The sequence below is a fragment of the Perca fluviatilis genome, chromosome 12, assembly GCF_010015445.1.
Source record: "Perca fluviatilis chromosome 12, GENO_Pfluv_1.0, whole genome shotgun sequence".
NCBI lineage: Eukaryota > Metazoa > Chordata > Actinopteri > Perciformes > Percidae > Perca > Perca fluviatilis.
This window is the reverse complement of record NC_053123.1, coordinates 16,037,434-16,054,259: the sequence shown is the minus strand read 5'-3', so window position 1 is coordinate 16,054,259 and position 16,826 is coordinate 16,037,434. Positions and strand designations below refer to the sequence as shown.

At 40.5% G+C, this 16,826-nt stretch overlaps 1 protein-coding gene across 1 annotated transcript in view; it reads right to left on the bottom strand.

Moving 5' to 3' along the window:
• The window catches only part of LOC120570318 (plakophilin-4-like), an 82,773-nt gene that overhangs the window by 42,078 nt on the left and 23,869 nt on the right, over positions 1-16,826 (bottom strand). The window contains 2 exon segments of the mRNA XM_039818606.1: positions 458-492; positions 6,186-6,298. Coding sequence (XP_039674540.1) covers positions 458-492; positions 6,186-6,298 — 148 coding nt within the window.

Genomic DNA, 16,826 nt, shown 5'->3' with positions numbered 1-16,826 from the left:
GCAGATGGGTATTTGTGGTTATTGATCACTGACTATGGGTCTTAATAGGTCCAAAAAGGTGTAATCAGGGTCAAACAGGAACAGAAATTAATAACTCTGTGAATGCACGCTAGCTTCATTACTAGACAGAGAGCCATAGGTTGCTTCAAACCTGTAGAGAGAAAACCTAAATAAGTCTATGTATTTTAGTATTGAATGATATCCACAGCAGCAAGTGTCCCCGAGATAGTGGGTGGCCTTGTGACCCCATTACAGTAAAACTCTACGGAGTAAGCAGTAATTTGTTGTTCCACATTAATTGTTTGACAAGTAATTCTCAAGTTACCAATGAGTGAGTGTAGAGGTCACCAAACATGATCTGAATGCATATACACATGGTAAAAATGAACAGTAAAAAGAGTGGTTTGTTAGGAAGAGAGATCGCTATCCAATCATTTTAGTGTTCGAGTTGACATACCTGCAGTTCTCCAAGGCAGGGACTTCTCAGACGAGCTGTAGGGGGGAAAACAGGAGATGGAAAAAGTGAATACATACACCACAGTGAATGACATGAGTGAAATCATCTGGAAGAGACACCATTCGGCCTCATGCACTATTTTCTTGGACCTTTCACAACAGCGTCACAGATGGTAATCACTGTGTTTGAGATAGAAAAGCTAGGAGTTTCAGAGTTAACCGCCTAAAAGCAGATTACATGTTTACAAGTCAATTCATGTCATCTGTGCTTATCAAGACATAAAGTCACCTTTGGTGACAGCTAGTGTTTTTTTTTTTAGGAAGTGTAAGAACTGACAAAAGAACTATTAATGTGGGACTGGGAAGCTGTTTTTTCCACCTGCAGCTTTAATAAACATGCTAAGCCAAAAAGTACAAACAGCCAGGGGATGGGAAACATCCTGATGGGAGCTGAAACTGAGCACAGACAAGTGAGGCAAGCTCCTAGAGTAAATCAGCAGTAATCATACAGTACAGTAGTGTACAAGCCCACAGTGTCCTGACATCTGAACATAATCTTGACATGCATGCTAGTGTATATTCCAGAGAGAATCTCAGAGTGATGCTCAGTCTCCAGAGAATAATATGGGAGAATAATGGTCACAGTCTGTGACTATTACTCCACAACACTGAGGATACCACGCAGCAAAAACAGAAAGGATCTAGTGACAGTGTGTGGGTGATTGAGGATTAATCGTCCTGGGTCAGTGGATGAAGGATCATACTTAATGGCAAACTCAGAGCAGGAAAGCATCAGACCAAGCACCCAGTAGATTATGGCACAAATCCATTCAATCCATTGGGAATAAATTGGTATGATGTTTCCTCTGACGAAACATCATCTCATGCCTTTGGCCGGAGGCATCTAGCCCTGACAGCAGGAGGGCTACAAGGAAGATGCAAACTCCAAAAGTTTAGCTGGAGTTTTTTACGAGCCTGCATATGTAACCATTCCAAGTTCAGGAAATAACCCTATTGAAGAATAAGTATACATTTATTATTTTTTTTATTTTCTTAAAGCCCACCTTAAAATGCTTATAAAAATGTAACTTAAACTAAACTGAAGCAAACTGAAATAAAATAAAACTAAAAGGGCACTCAAGAGCACAGACCTATCTCACAATGTAATGCAGTGTGATTTTTCACAGTCGGGGACTCATTTTTCTAATTATTCCAACCACATGAATGCAGCACAAATGCCCTATCTTGCAATGTTAACTTAATAGAAAAATGTGTGTGTCCACCCTGTGTTTTGGATCCACTCCAAAATTTGATGGGTTCTACCTTGGTCCATGATACACCCTTCCACTAAGTTTTATGAAAATTAGGCCAGTAGGTTCAGTAAGTAACCAAACCAAAAACATAACCTCCTTGGAGGAGGTAAATATAATGGGGATAATTATAGTAAGGCAAAAAAGAAAAGAAAATGCAGAACAGCCATGCGACCCATCTAATAATAGCCACCTAAAAATTCCAACTCATGTACCTTTGAAATACTTTCCGACAAAAGAAAAAGTGATTCACTTTCTCAAAGATATTTTTCCAAGGCTGGGGTGTTAAGACAGACAGAGGCCAGGCAGGAGACCTCGAAACAGTGTTCCCACCCTTTTCTTTTCAATATCCTCTACTTGCTGGTCATTACTATTAAACATCCAATGTTGCAACTGCTGCTATTTTTCCATCTAAGGTGACACTTGAGCTTTAAGTAACACGGCTCTCTGAATTTTAATGAGCATGCAGGCAATTAAAAAGAGGAAGTTGGGCGAGTTGTGCTCCAGTGAACCATGGTAGATGAAGTAGAAGAATGGCGACCATAATGATGATGCACCATGCTTGCTGCATGCCGACCAGCAGCTGGGTGAAGGCAGCGTAAAAGAGATTGTAAAACTGCAGATGCTGATATACAACAGGCCTAACCCTGATAGGACACTCTAATACCCCATCAACCCCTTTGGCTGGGTAGAGGTTTCATCTTTTAGGAGTTTTGCCAGAGGTCAAGTTTGATGACCACGCCCTATATGCTTGTAGAAATGAAGGGGGTGGTCAACTTTGGAGGTGTCATGAAATGTAAGGACTCTCATCACAACCCTTAAGTGTGCTGTCGCCTCGGCCGTCATCCCTCTGAGCTATTGAGCCAAGCAGTGTGAGCTCAATGGTTGAAGCTAATCTCCATTCACACACAAATCTCCAGTGAAAGCCAATTTATTTGTCCTGCTCTGTCTTTAAAAAAAGGTGTCAAAATTGTGTTTTTTAGGAGTCCCTACGAGGTGGTGGATGGCTACCGGTCCCCCAGTTGGAAGACTAGCTGGGTTTACATTTACTTTGAAAATGTGATTATATCTTTCGGCAGAAACTGGATTTCTGAAACATCATGTAAATGGAAAAGTTAGATCATTATTAGAATAGCATTACAAAAAATCTGGATAACAGAGGTAGATTTCTGCTGGAGAGACCTGATTATTTACCCATTATTCAACCCTTAACTATGTTTCTGAACTATGTTCAGCTGTACAGTTGTTGTTCAGAGCTGGTTGGTCAATCAAAGCCTCGAGGCTGCATAAGAAATTCCACTCAAATAGATAATAGGCTAATATAAAGTACAGTACTGAAGCAGGAACTTATTGTGGGCCAAGAACTACATTTAGACCCTGCTTTTTTTCTTTTAAAACACAGGTTTAGTGCCAGAGTTCCTTTAAAAGGTATTTCTGCTGAAAAGGGCTATTTTTCAATTGTGGGTGGTAGGTAATATATTTTAAAAGAATCATCTTATCCTGTGGGACTGCATTAGGCAATGCAAGTCAAACAGTTGGGAGCAGGCGTTGAAGCTCTGACAAATTATTTGTAGGAAAGACACAAGCATCTTTTAATGATATTTTCCCTTCCCCCCCCCCATTTTCAGGCCAGGTTATCTGGTCAAAGGGGCAAGATTTTGGCAAAGAGCAACGCAGAGCACAACACAGACTATATATTTTAGCAAGGCATGTATATACGCACTCTTTGTTCCACACAAACAAGTTAGCTAGTCCTACAGAGTCAGCATTTAAAAGCAACCTAAAGATGTCTACAAAAGACGAGAAAATAATTTTTTTTCTCCCATTTTCAATCCTCGCAATCACTCAAAACATTTAATGCTGACGCAAGAGTTTCTCTTTTAAAGAAAGTACTTCTCTTACTCAGTTAAGCAAATGTTCATAACAAAGAGGAGCAGATAAAAAAGCAAAGCATCTTACTAAAATGACTATTCATTTTAAATGAATGCATATACCAGGGAATTGAAACATAAAAACTAGTCGCCATTAATATCCCGCTATTTGAGAAATTAAACATAATATAGGCCTACTTCAAGCTCTGTGCTTTCCACTGTGTAGTTGTGTTATGAAAAAACAAGTTTAAAAAAAGAAGCAAGGGTTAGACTCAATACTGATCATCGCTCAATATCAAGATGGTATAAAGCCATTGTTAGATTTTCCAGTAACCCTTTGCAATGACCTTGTAAAGACATAATAATGTCAATGATGTAGTAGTCTCAACGAGCTGATGATTATTATTATTTAAGTATCAGCTAATTTAATTATTATGGCTAATACTAGAGGTCAAATCCATGCTCCATATTTACTGGCATTACGCTTGTCTCGCTCAAAAACTAATGTGAAAAATACTGTTTTTTTCCCCCCTCTTTTGGCCGACTAAATGTTAACTGATGCCACTGATGGACCAATGACAATGAGCTGAACACAGCACAAAACAGATTTGGCTGCTGATTTTCACTGTGACCGGCATACACAAAAGAGAACCCTTTCCTATTAGAGGCAGTAATATTGTTTAAAGAAAGTGTGCTTGTATCCAAATATGATCACTGGCGTGTCTGGATACACTAAAATTGAGGTCTAAAATTACAGTACTTCTGAAAGAGAAAATTAAAGTAAATAGGCTGGCTGTGTATATTTTCAGAGAGATGTTGTCCAGACCTTTTTGGCAGCACTTGAAGCTGCTCTATACCTGCGCCTCTCTAAAAAGGGGGAAAGAGGAAATTGACAATCTTACTCCTGAGTACTACAATCTGCTGGTACTAGATGGGTGTTTTTTGCAGGTATGCAGGCATGCAGGCTGGAGTGCAAAAATACTTATTATTAAAAAGCCAGAAGAGATCATAGAGAGCCATTACTGCCTCTATTCAGACCAAGTGTCATGTATCCAGATATATCCCAATTGTATCATGGTCCATTGCAGAACAAATGCGGCCCAAACCTGGCATCAGGTGACCATTTGGGAACAATATGCAAATAACACCTCCATTTCTTTAGAAAGTGGGCCTGAGATGGTACCACAGGGTTGAACTACAACTTTTGGTAGCCTTAGTTAATGACATTAGCATTCAGTGTTCTATATAAAGACTTTGGAAAATTAGGCACTTTTTTTTTTTTTTTTAAATGGATAACTTATAAATACAGCAGGGAGCAAGGGAGAAAGAAGAAACTGACAAACTGAGCGGATTAATTCCAAGTCTGACCATAATCCTTATATCAACAACCTAAGGCGTAATCAGGAACTTTCCAACGAGACATAACACATATGACTAAAACAGCTACGCATCAGTGTGGGTTGGTTAATCGTAGTAAAATACACACACAATACAAAACTTTGCTTTGCCATCAAAACGCCTGGCCTTAATGGAAGCAAATAAGCAAAAGCAAAAAAAAATAATTCATCATATTAATAGTGCCTGAAAATTCTGACCATTAAGCCATCTCTTAAATGTCCCAGTCTATTAACCTCTATTGTAATTTCCCTTGCCACTTAAACATTATTAACCAGAACTAAAAGATGGTCCACATATTACTTAAGTGCAACTACAACTGAAAACAGTGATGCATGAATGAATGTTACAAGACACACACATAACACTTTAAACCACATTACTATGACTTATTTTGTATGTAAAAATGCAGACATACATATCAAGATTATGTTTATCTAAATATTTTGACATTGCAGGTAATAATATAAGACCGGTGTCGACCCTTCTTGGGATATTGTACGTGGTATTGAGTGGTACAAATGAACCTGACATGTCTGAACCCCAGCAGACAGGACAGAATGTGTGGTCACTGAAGTGTGATGACCAAGCAGCCTTGTGTCTTAGCTGATGAAATGGGAATGAGTTCCCAGAACTTAGCAGCGCAGCACTTCACTGAGCAAACAACACTCTACTATTACGCACATTTAACAAACACATGCACATTTTGTCACTGATAAACATAATATTATTTAATATTAATATTAATATTTTTCCTAAAAAGTCAGTTGTTGATATATTTTAATTTGAGCTTAACATAAAAGTGATTTGAGGCCAATTTAGTCATGACAAATTCCTGCACGTTTAAATTAAACCACACTTTTGATAAGCTACGATAACACTGGAACAATTCTGTCCATTTCTAAATAACAGGACAGGAGGGGGACATTTTTAGATTTACAGTCCATCATATTTGAGCAAACTGGGATGCTCCATCACTATGCCATAAGGTTACACTATGGAATATGGTCACTGCTGTGAAGGATGAAAACGCCATGTGTTGGGTTGTGGATGTGTGTGTGTGTGTGTGTGTGTGTGTGTGTGTGTGTGTGTGTGTGTGTGTGTGTGTGTGTGTGTGTGTGTGTGTGTGTGTGTGTGTGCATCTTCTCATTACCTGCTGCTACCAGCGCCTGGCGACTCCGCCCCGAGTCTGCATCTTTCCAGCTGATTGGCCACAATCTGCCTCTCCACTTCCAGCTCCCTGGTTAGCCGCTCAAACTGGAGCTCCTGCACATAAACACAAAAAAAAAAAAAAAAAAGACAAGGGGCAGGAGGTCAGGAATACATTCTTATCAGAGAGAGCTTTACGTACTTCTATATGACAAATGTGAAGTCAACACTAGGGAATCAAATTGACAGTTTTGCTCCAACACAACAGTGTTGTGCTTCATCAAGGCATGTAGGGGACACAAAATGCTTAAGACACTGCAAACAATAAACTAATTCCAAATATAAATGTAAGCTCACAAGTAGCTTAAATAATAGAGACAATGTACATCCCCATCCACACACATAGGCTATATGGTACTGCCATTTCTCCAGCCCACACAGAGAGATAAGCACCACTTCAGTGGCCTTGGTCGCACTGTTCCTATGGGAGTCGAGTAGAATTCAGGATTTGACTAATTATTTAGCCTGAGCAGGGCTATCACTTGCACAGCTCTCTAGCTCCAAGCACTGCATCATGGCACTCATAAGACACACACAGGGTCTTTTGTACACAGAAAGACTGCACACGCACACACACACACACACACACACACACACACACACACACACACACACACACACACACACACACACACACACACACACACACACACACACACACACACACACACACACACACACACACACACCTTAGAAATATCCTTTTACTCACCCACACCACTAACATGGCAGTATAAAGAATATCTGAACTCTAGCACCAACACTCGTGTTTTCCCTGCAAAAAGGCCTCACTCACCATAATTCTATGTACATATGGCAGGATCCTTGTGCTGCTATCCTTAGTTGTCCCATGTAATGACCATTACCATGGTCAGTTACATTCACAGCCAGCTGCATTTCCACACGCACACAAACCCAGACAGATTCAAACCGAATCTCTGCTTCTTTTGTGACATGTCTGAGGAAGTTTTGTGACTCTACAACACTAAGACCAGCCTATTTTTCACACCTACTCTCCAATGCTCCCTGAGGGTGAACTGAAATTTCCCTTCACTTTATTGTAGACATGCTCTACTTCCCCCTCCCCCAAACTACTGCTTTATAACCTCCACTGCTCTCCTCTCCTCAGTTGTAGATATGTGAAGCTTAACTGCAGTGAAAGGGAAAACTGCTATTTCCTTAATAACATTTTTTTCACATGGCTGAGATACAAGTACAGTGCCATGAGCAACCCTGATTACATCTTGTGCTGCGCATACGGAAAATAGATAAGATAGACCTTTATTCATACCCAAGAACATTTGTGACCAAGATGATTGATAGTGAAATGAAATGGACATACATAGTATAAATAAACTAAAAAGGACAGCATGTCATGGAAGACGTTACTGTGACCTTCATGACGTGGTGGAGGTGTGTTGGTTTGCACAAAACACAGTAAAAGCCTATAGCTCACAGTCAGTGGCTGGTAACATTCCCCTTTTGCAATATTCAAATCCACTGACATTATAGCTCACAATTTGTCAACATCTTGATGTGTAGACCAATTTTTTACTGAACAATAGTGCAGCAAACAAAGCACCACTGATCTTCATTACAAATAAAATGCGTTTTCTGTAGCTGCTTCTAAGTAAAAGCTTTGCGGAGGTTCCTGGTGGAAAGCTTTTAATGTGAAACAGCAGCATGAAATGTTGAGTTTGCCTTAGCTGTACACGTAGTAGTACACATTTATAAGTATCTATACCGGGGAAGACCATTGGTTAGTAATGGTTCTGGCCGATGTGGCCGAAACAATGTGCCATGCCCTAAAAATATACTGTAAATATTTGTCAAACCAACAGTAAAACAAATAAATAATTTGAACAACTATTTCTGTCATTGTCATTATTTTTGGATAAACATTCACATATTGCTTGATGTTTGGCTACACATAACTTAATTCCTCAAATTTAATGGACCTTTGAGATGACACTTGCTGTTGGAGACACACTTGAGAAAACAGAGTAATTCCCCTGTATACCAAAAAATTATTGAGCAAATTCCATTTTCACTTAGATCATTATCCCAATCAGTTCATCGCCCAACACAGGCCAATTTTAAGAGGCAGACTCCATGGGAAATCCCAATGTCTGCTTATTCCTGATACACAAACACACCCACAAGCTAACAAAGTGCAGAAGAGCTCTGGGAACAGGACAGAGATCGAGTGGCCACAGCACGGATTTACTTAGAAGAATAAATGGCATCAATCTTCTGTGTGACACATAACCCCTACTGAGCGATTTAGTCACATGGAAATTGCCAATTTCAACCTTTCATTCCAATCATCCCCCTTTCTATTCTTGCTTTTCTTGAGACAGATGTAGCTCAGTATGAATAATTAAAATACTTTATGTATTTCTACCTTACTTATGTGTAGATTGTCAAAGGCAGAAGGGCATATTCAATTCACGGGCTGCTTTTGACACAGCATTCATTTTAAGAAATTGGCTGTCATGAGTTTTTTTTATTTTATCAAGAAATCTTGAGATCTGAACTCTTGGCCTTGCACACACTCCTCATAGAAACAGAACCTGAATGTCACAAACAATATGGACTATTCTCTCACTAAGCCCCAGGACTGAACCTTCCTAAGTGACGCACAATGTGGCAGTGCTAGTCGGAAGATTGTTTCCCACAAGAGACACTCAAAATATTGAACTTTGTGACACCATTTCTGCACGCACGCAGGCACACATGCACTCATCCCCAAACAAACACCCAGACATAAAACTAAAAGATAGAATTCATCTTGCATATGTAAAGCTTATTGAGTTACAGTATGCGTGTCACGTATGAATATGTAGCAGATGCTTATGGAAAATAAGACCGACCTAACGCTTTTGTTTACCATCTAAATGAAGACTAAGATTTCCTGCTCTTTTGCAAATGTCACTATTCTTGGCCCGCCATTTCTGCGCCTTCATTCTTTTAAGCTCATAATCCAATTGTTTTGTTTGGCAGTGTGTCACCTTGTCAAGTCCGGCAACTTCATCTCAGGCAGTGCTTCTCATTACAAAGTGGTACATGCAAGGCACAAGAGAAATAAACAGCTATGCCTTTCTTAATACTTCACATAAAGAGTGGCTGGCCTGTGGCCTGTGATGTTGATCAAGCACAGCAGAGAGAGACATCTGTTGCAACCATAAGGCACTAAGGTCTCTGTCACTACTGATATTCAGAGCTGCTCCAGGCATCCTGCCTGCATGCCCGGCCCAACCCTGCTGTTTTCTTACTATGGAGAGGCATGAAGAAAGTCCAAGGCTTCCTGTTTCATCCTCCTGGGGTCTCATTTATAAACGTGGCGTACGCACAAAACAGAGCCGAAAATGTGCGTACGCCACTTCCCATCCACGTTACCATGAAGATTAAATCCGGCAGTGCTATTTGCGCTTGTACTGAGTGATACTTGTTCCATAAACACCTTGTAAAATCCAACTGAAATCTTTAATTTTTTTATTAATTTTTAATCTGTGCTGTCAATCACAATATGTTGTAAACATATAAATACTGCGGTGAACCCGTGCTTAATGCTGCATGATGGCACTGCTGGCCCTGCAGGAGGACTACGCCAATGGTAGAATCAGGAGAAAAAGAGACTTCAGGGACCATGACGATGACTGACTAATATGCGGATTTAAATTCACTAAAGCTGAACTTGGATCTATGTACTGAATTGGGTCCAGTAGAGAGGGCAACGCGCCGGAACCGTGCCATCCTGGTCCAAATACAGGTCCTCGCCACTCTGGGGTCAACCGGCTGTTTCCAGAGGGAAAGGTCAGACATTTTTATATAAATATTATATATAATCTTCAACTTTATCACTAAGGCTTGTTTGTATATAATATATAGTTCTGTTAAATCTTATCATTTAGGTCTGGTGTATCAAAGCGGTCCCCAAGTGCCAAAATGCCTGCCGCTTTGGACGTATTATTAATATAGGTAGTGTATAGATCAGGTTTCCATACACTGTGTGAGAACAGGCCAAATTTATAATCCAATTTGCAGCAATTCCTGAACGTCTGAGAAGTTTTTAGCTTTTTCTCCGCCAGTCGTCATGATTCGGCATAACGAAAGAACAACTAACAGGGTCATTAACATACTGATCAGCATTCATGAGGTGCTTTGCATTGACTATTTATGGTTAACAATGGGCGTGTACAGGGCGGTATAAGAGGCTGATTCACGTACGCACACTTGTGGGTAATCTTTGATTTATAAAAGGGAACATTGCTTACAGATGTGCTTATGTACGGTTTTATGAATCTGAATTTTATTTTTGGGCGTACGTACACTTTTAGTAAGGATTTTATGCAGTTTTATAAATGAGACCCCAGGTCTTTTCTATCCGGTGACAATTTGGCTGCAGCCCTGTTCTCGTTTTGCTATATACTGTTACGTATATTTAGATCGTTGTTTCCATTAAATTGCTTTTTTATTTTTTATTATTGGAGCACAATTTCCTTCGGTGAGGATGGCTGACACGTTTGAGAAGCAATAGAGTGGCAAGGGTCAGGAGGCCTACTCTGTCTGATCTTGTAGCCACCCTTTCTGTCATGCTGAGTTTACTGGCCTCTCAGGTGGCATTAAGGATTACTGCCATGCCTCTTTACTATCACATCCTAAGGGTTTCCTTAGAAAAAAAAAGGGTTTTAAGCTTCTTCTTCTCCTCTCACACACATTTCAATAGACTTTTTTTATTCTCAACGACTCATTGAGACTATTACGAAGATATAGCTAATATCTATAATTAGCTTTTGATAGCATAGAGCTATGTGCCAAAATGGGTCCTGGATGGAAAAAAACAGGGACAAGGAACACACTCATAAGTGGGGCTCATATTAGCCACGGAGAGAGAGTACTCACTGCTCTGTGTAATTCATTTCACTTTAAATGCTTGGCCCCTACACAGAATGGGACACATCTATTCAGCATAACGATCCACGAAGTCAGACTGAGCACAGCAGTAATGACCGTTAAGCAAGGCCTATGCTTATTTAACGGGTGTGGGTGCAGCCTTGCACAGTACCAGGCTTAGTGTGAAATGTAAGGACAGAGACAATGGGTGGCTGGCTTTTCTGTACCAACAAGGCCTCTAACGCCATTATTTGCCATTACAATGAGCCTGTTGGGCCTGATCTGCCTGTATTCGCAGAGCTGAATCAGATCCTGTCCCCTTGTGTCCTCAGATAGGCCCTAAAGAAACAGATGACACATGGCAGCAGACCACGCTACCAATATACAGTCTCCCTTGTCATCTTTATGGATGCTGACAATACACACCCATATGAAATGCCTGAAGTGGCTTCTGCCTGCTGCTGGTTCAGCACATAGACAATGGTGCAGCATAGATAAGAGAGGGAGCTTATGCACACATAAACCCCAGATGTCATACATAGGAATGTCCTTTTTTTTTTTTTTATATTGAATATTTGCAGATACCGAGTCCCGATCCGAAACTTATAGTTAACAGATAATAGAGGTGCACATGTTTTTTTAGTTTACAAAAATAATAAAACTAAACTCGATGATGAAATGACACAACTGGTGTTTAATAGTCCATCTTTGATTTTCTTATCGTGTTTACCGATGTCAGCTCCAGGGAATAACGGCTTGAAAGCGTGGTTTCCTGGCGGAAACAGGGAAGAGGTTTGAAGAATTGGAGTAAAAAAAAAAAAAAAAAAAGGGTGACTTAGAAAGGACTTTTTTACTTGTTGCCGAGGGCTGGCAAGCTATGAGACACTCTGAAAAGTCTCTCCGCACTGCACATGATTCAAACACACAATAATTGACACACTCTTGAATTGTTGTTTCCCTCAAAAATTCAATTGGACAACCAAAGGAAATGTCAACATGTGTTAGCATGTACTGTACCCTGCTTTATACCTCGCCGTGCATTTCCGCTTACAACTTTAAATTCTGGGGAATGTGACTACATTATTCAATATATTTTAATGCATTTCTAATGCTTTGGTGGGCAGGTTTGGGTGCATGAATGTAAAGATTGATTTTGGAAGATCTTACTCTCTTAAGTCAAAAGGAAATCTTAGGATTGGAATTGCATTCTGCTACAACTTCATCTTTAAGTGATTTTCGAGAAAAAAAAAGTTGACTCTAAAGGTGGTTTCTAAATTAAAGTAGTTCTTTCCCTTATAGAAAAGAGTGAGCATGGGTAGCTTAAACTTATGGCGAAAAAAAAAAATTAAAAACATCTACACCTCGTACCAAATCGCTCCACTTGATTACCGCTGTCTATTTGAATGTTCCAACCACATATAACACACACAGTATTCATTTGTATCTAGTGTGGTTGCTAAGTTACATTTACGATTTGTAATACCATCTCTCTTACTGCCATGCCTGGACAGAAATGCATGTCCATGTCATACAAGAGTCACCATGCATACAACCTAGTCAATGAACAGATGCATCATTTCACCTTCAACATCGTACATACCTCGTATGATGAATAAGGGTGTGATGCTGTGCTATTAATGTGTAAAATTGTGTTTAAATATTTGTGGGAACTCAGTTTTATGTGACAGATTAATAATTGTGAGCAAAACATCAGAGGGATCTCTGCCTAATCTTTGGTAGTTAGTGTCCAAATCCCACTTTAATTAAGACTTGAGATCATATCCTTTGTAGTTCTGGTTAGCTCGAGTGCCGCCCATGTGAGTCCGTAGAAAAGTGTGTTTTCGTAGTGCTGTGGTTTGGGCCTGGGCCTGGAAAGATAGGGCTGCATGCTCATTTCTAATGTTCGGATGCGTTTTGCCTGACTACAGTGCAGATGGCTTTCCCTCTTAACCAAAGATGAGAATCTACCAGAAACATGTTTGTTCATTAAATGGCAATGAGGCTTGACAGCTCTGCATCCTCGCTGCAGTGTGGCAGACCCATTCCAACGACAGCCCGACGCTGCTGCGCAGTGGGAGAATGACAGCAGAGGTTAAAGGATTTTTACAGCAGCAGGGACAGTAAAGCAGGCCAGAGGTGTGAGCGAAGAGAACAGGCCTCAAAACAGGCTGTGTGACCAGACCTGAAGGAACCATGCAGAGCAATTACTTGCAAAAACTGACACAAAGTCACCTTGTTAAAAAGGTTTGATGGAACTGGCTGCAGCGTCATGCCACCACAGAAGCATTACAATAACCACATTGGATAGAAAGGCATTTAAAATACTGTAAAGTGGCTTGCTGAGGTAAGAGAGTATACAGCTGCAGGCATCGCTATAGGTGAATCAGAGGGAGAAAATTGCTTTGCCGCCCACAGCTGCACCAGAGCTTTTATACTGTATAAGCTGATAATCTGACAAGAGGCCACAAACAGAAATGTGGAACATTATTCACTTTCAGATAATGGAAAAGCAAGTTTACAATAGAACATCATTTCTGCCAGGATTTCTAATGCGGCATTACAAGCATTTACGGTGGGAAACTGGCAGAGCAGCTAAAATGGTTCTTTAAGTTCTTCTATTGAAAGTTAATTGGCATACTGCGGTTGTCGCAGTATGCCACAACAAGGTCAAAGCACGAAAAATACTGATGCAAAAGTTGGGTTCTTATAAAATGTGGTTTTCTGGTGCAGATAGGATTTGTTATTGGCCCCCCTTATGTCCGATCATGGGTCACACCATGGTGACCTCCATGTTGTACCATTATACTTTAGCTGCTTATGATTCTGTGCTCACCAAAATACAGTATAATCCATTGCTCCTAATCAAAGTTTTGTTTTTTTTAAAGAAATTCTATGTATAGACAATTAATAAGCTAAAAATACATAAAACAAACTGATGTAAAGTGGTAGGTCAAATTTTTTTTTTTTATTTTAAGGATGATCTCCAACCCCAGCTTTAAGCGTTCCACGCAAGAGCATTAACAGGAAAATTGAGAAATGATGCGGAGAAGTCAGATTACTTGGTGGAAGACATGCATTGTGTCAAGATGTTAGTTGCTGCACCCTATTAGAAAAGCACTACAACTATAACAGTGTTCCCCAAACCTCATCGCTCCAAAAATAATTTTATGGTGGTGGCATTTCAGATAAAACATGCTGCCGACACAGATGAGTAAGACCCCTGAGAACATTGTTTTCCATATATTTGGACATAAAAAGGAAGTTACAATTTGGGATGATAATTAAAATGCCATTATAGAAACTGTCATTTGTGTGGTGAATGCTATTAAAAGGAGCTGTCATGTGCATTGGCAAGTGCAGCAGCAAGCAGTTGCCACACAACAGATTGACAACAATAGAAAGACTGTCAATAACAGAGACATAGAGGACAGACTGGAAGAGGGGGAGAGTGAAAGAAACATTGTGTCAGTGCTCGACAGATGTTAACAATAATCTTTAAATTTGTCAATTTTCTCCATGCATTTGGTTATCCATTTTGACAGTCCTGGCTCATTTACGTGTCATCTAAGAGTTACAGATTTTTTCGTAGCCCTTGTCAGTGAGGTGGTGGTTGGGGCAAACAGAAGAAACAGGGTTACATGCAAAGGCTAATCAGTGTTCTCTTTTTTTTTTTTAAGATTATTTTTTTGGGGTTTTCCCTTTATTATAGTGACAGTTGATAGGCATGAAAGGGGGAGAGAGATGGGTGATGAGACGCAGCAAAGGGCCGTAGGTCGGATTCGAACCCGGGCCGCTGCAGGACTCAGCCAACACGGGGCGAACCTCTTACTGGGCCCCTAATCAGTGTTCTCTAACCATAAATCACCAAAGTAAATGCCTTTGCATTTCTGCCTCATTAGCATTCACAGCGTGACAATCTAAAATTATTATCACAATTTATGCAGCATTACTAGTGGAACCAGCAATACGTGGAATAATGTAAAATAAATTTTTAAGTTCTGTGTAGCAGTGGACACAATTTCTCCTCTTAAAAATAACTTGACTTCCATATTAAACCTTCAAATGCATGTAACAACTGATTATTGTGTTGGGCCAGGTCTGCCACATTATGTTAGAAAAGGCTTCTAAAGACTTGCTTGTAATTTAACAGCATTATCTTATCATGGGTGCTTATAGCACATGTGTAAAAAGCCTGGATTCAAAAAGCAGGACTTACAGTTGCAAATTACAAACGCCTTTCCCTACATTTTAAAATCCAATATTTGTTTCCTTCATTCACCAGGTACTTTGCACTATACCTGCTTTTGTTTTGTGCAGCTACAAGCTGTTGAACCTCAACAAAAGCTCTTATGTGATGCTGTTGATAATAATGCCACAAGGCTTAGTGGCAGTAAATGAGAGGAACTCACAAAAGGCAATCTGTATCTCCTCCACTGGAACAAAAACCCAAAATGCTGCAGCAGTGAAATCACAGAGCCAGTGCAATTCATGTAGACCTGTGAATGTACAATTCCACTGAGAGATCAATAGCGTTGTGTCAGACAAAAAGAGAACATTGCTCCGGGCCAAAATGAGGAGAGTAAGCAATCTAGGGACTGTCAATCTGGAGGTTGCTGTAGTGAACAAAGACTGCAGTGACTTGTGCAATTACCTCAGGATCAGTAATTTAGAGAAACTCATCCAAAAGAGGTTTGGGCAGAGGATGAAACGGAGCCATAAACATCATTGGTGATTCACCCAGTGAACTTTCTAAATTTCCTCAGTGGACGCATGCCATTCCAAGGACAGCCCAGCAGCATTTACTGTGCTTCCACCTTTGTGAGTACAACTCCTGCTCCCCAGTGGCCGGGTCCTCTGTGTGCGCAGTTGACTGTGGCAATGATTATAGTGATAATGATGATGATGACAGTGAGTGTGATGAGTATTAACAGACTAGTTGGGGGGAGATCTCCCAGGGCTGGGTTCAAAATGACAACACTGTGGCAGGCCAGACGTACACACCACTCCTTTGACATCATGTCACATTGGGAGCAGATTAACTCCTCTCCACCTTCTTTTCTGTTTTTCTCTGCATTGACAGCCTCCTGCCGAAGAGCTTTGGAGACCCATTCACAGGTGACAGCCTCTCTGACTCTGCCTCTCTCAATCATGCTCACACTCTCACTTTTGTCCTTTTACCTTCACTCACCCCCATCTGCGCCCTCCCTCTGTATCCGAGTATTTTGTCTGTCCTCCATCTCCATAGATATCTGAGCACCCTCCTTCACCTGTATCCCTCCACTCTGAATCGGTCTCACTCTTTCCCTCTTATACTTGTTCTGCTCCCCCATGGGGTAATTGCCCAGAGCCAGGCTTCCATTTTAATGACTATAATCGAGGCCAGAATTCTTATGCCTCTAGATTTCTCCTCGCCTGCGTCACAGCAGCAGCACTAGGGAGAGGAAGGCAGATAAGCCCCTGAGGAGTGGAGAAAATCACTCTTCGATTGTAATTAGAGTCCTTTTTTCGCCTATGGAAGTGGAATAGGCACACACCTGCAGAGAGAATTTAACCTTTCTGCTGTGCGTATGGCATGGAATTGCATAAAGGCTATAACACAGCCTTGAAGCTTTGCCCCGACCCCATCTATTAACTCCTTAAGCTGGGTCACTTAGACAAAGATGACTTTGGCTTCATTAAAACGTGATAG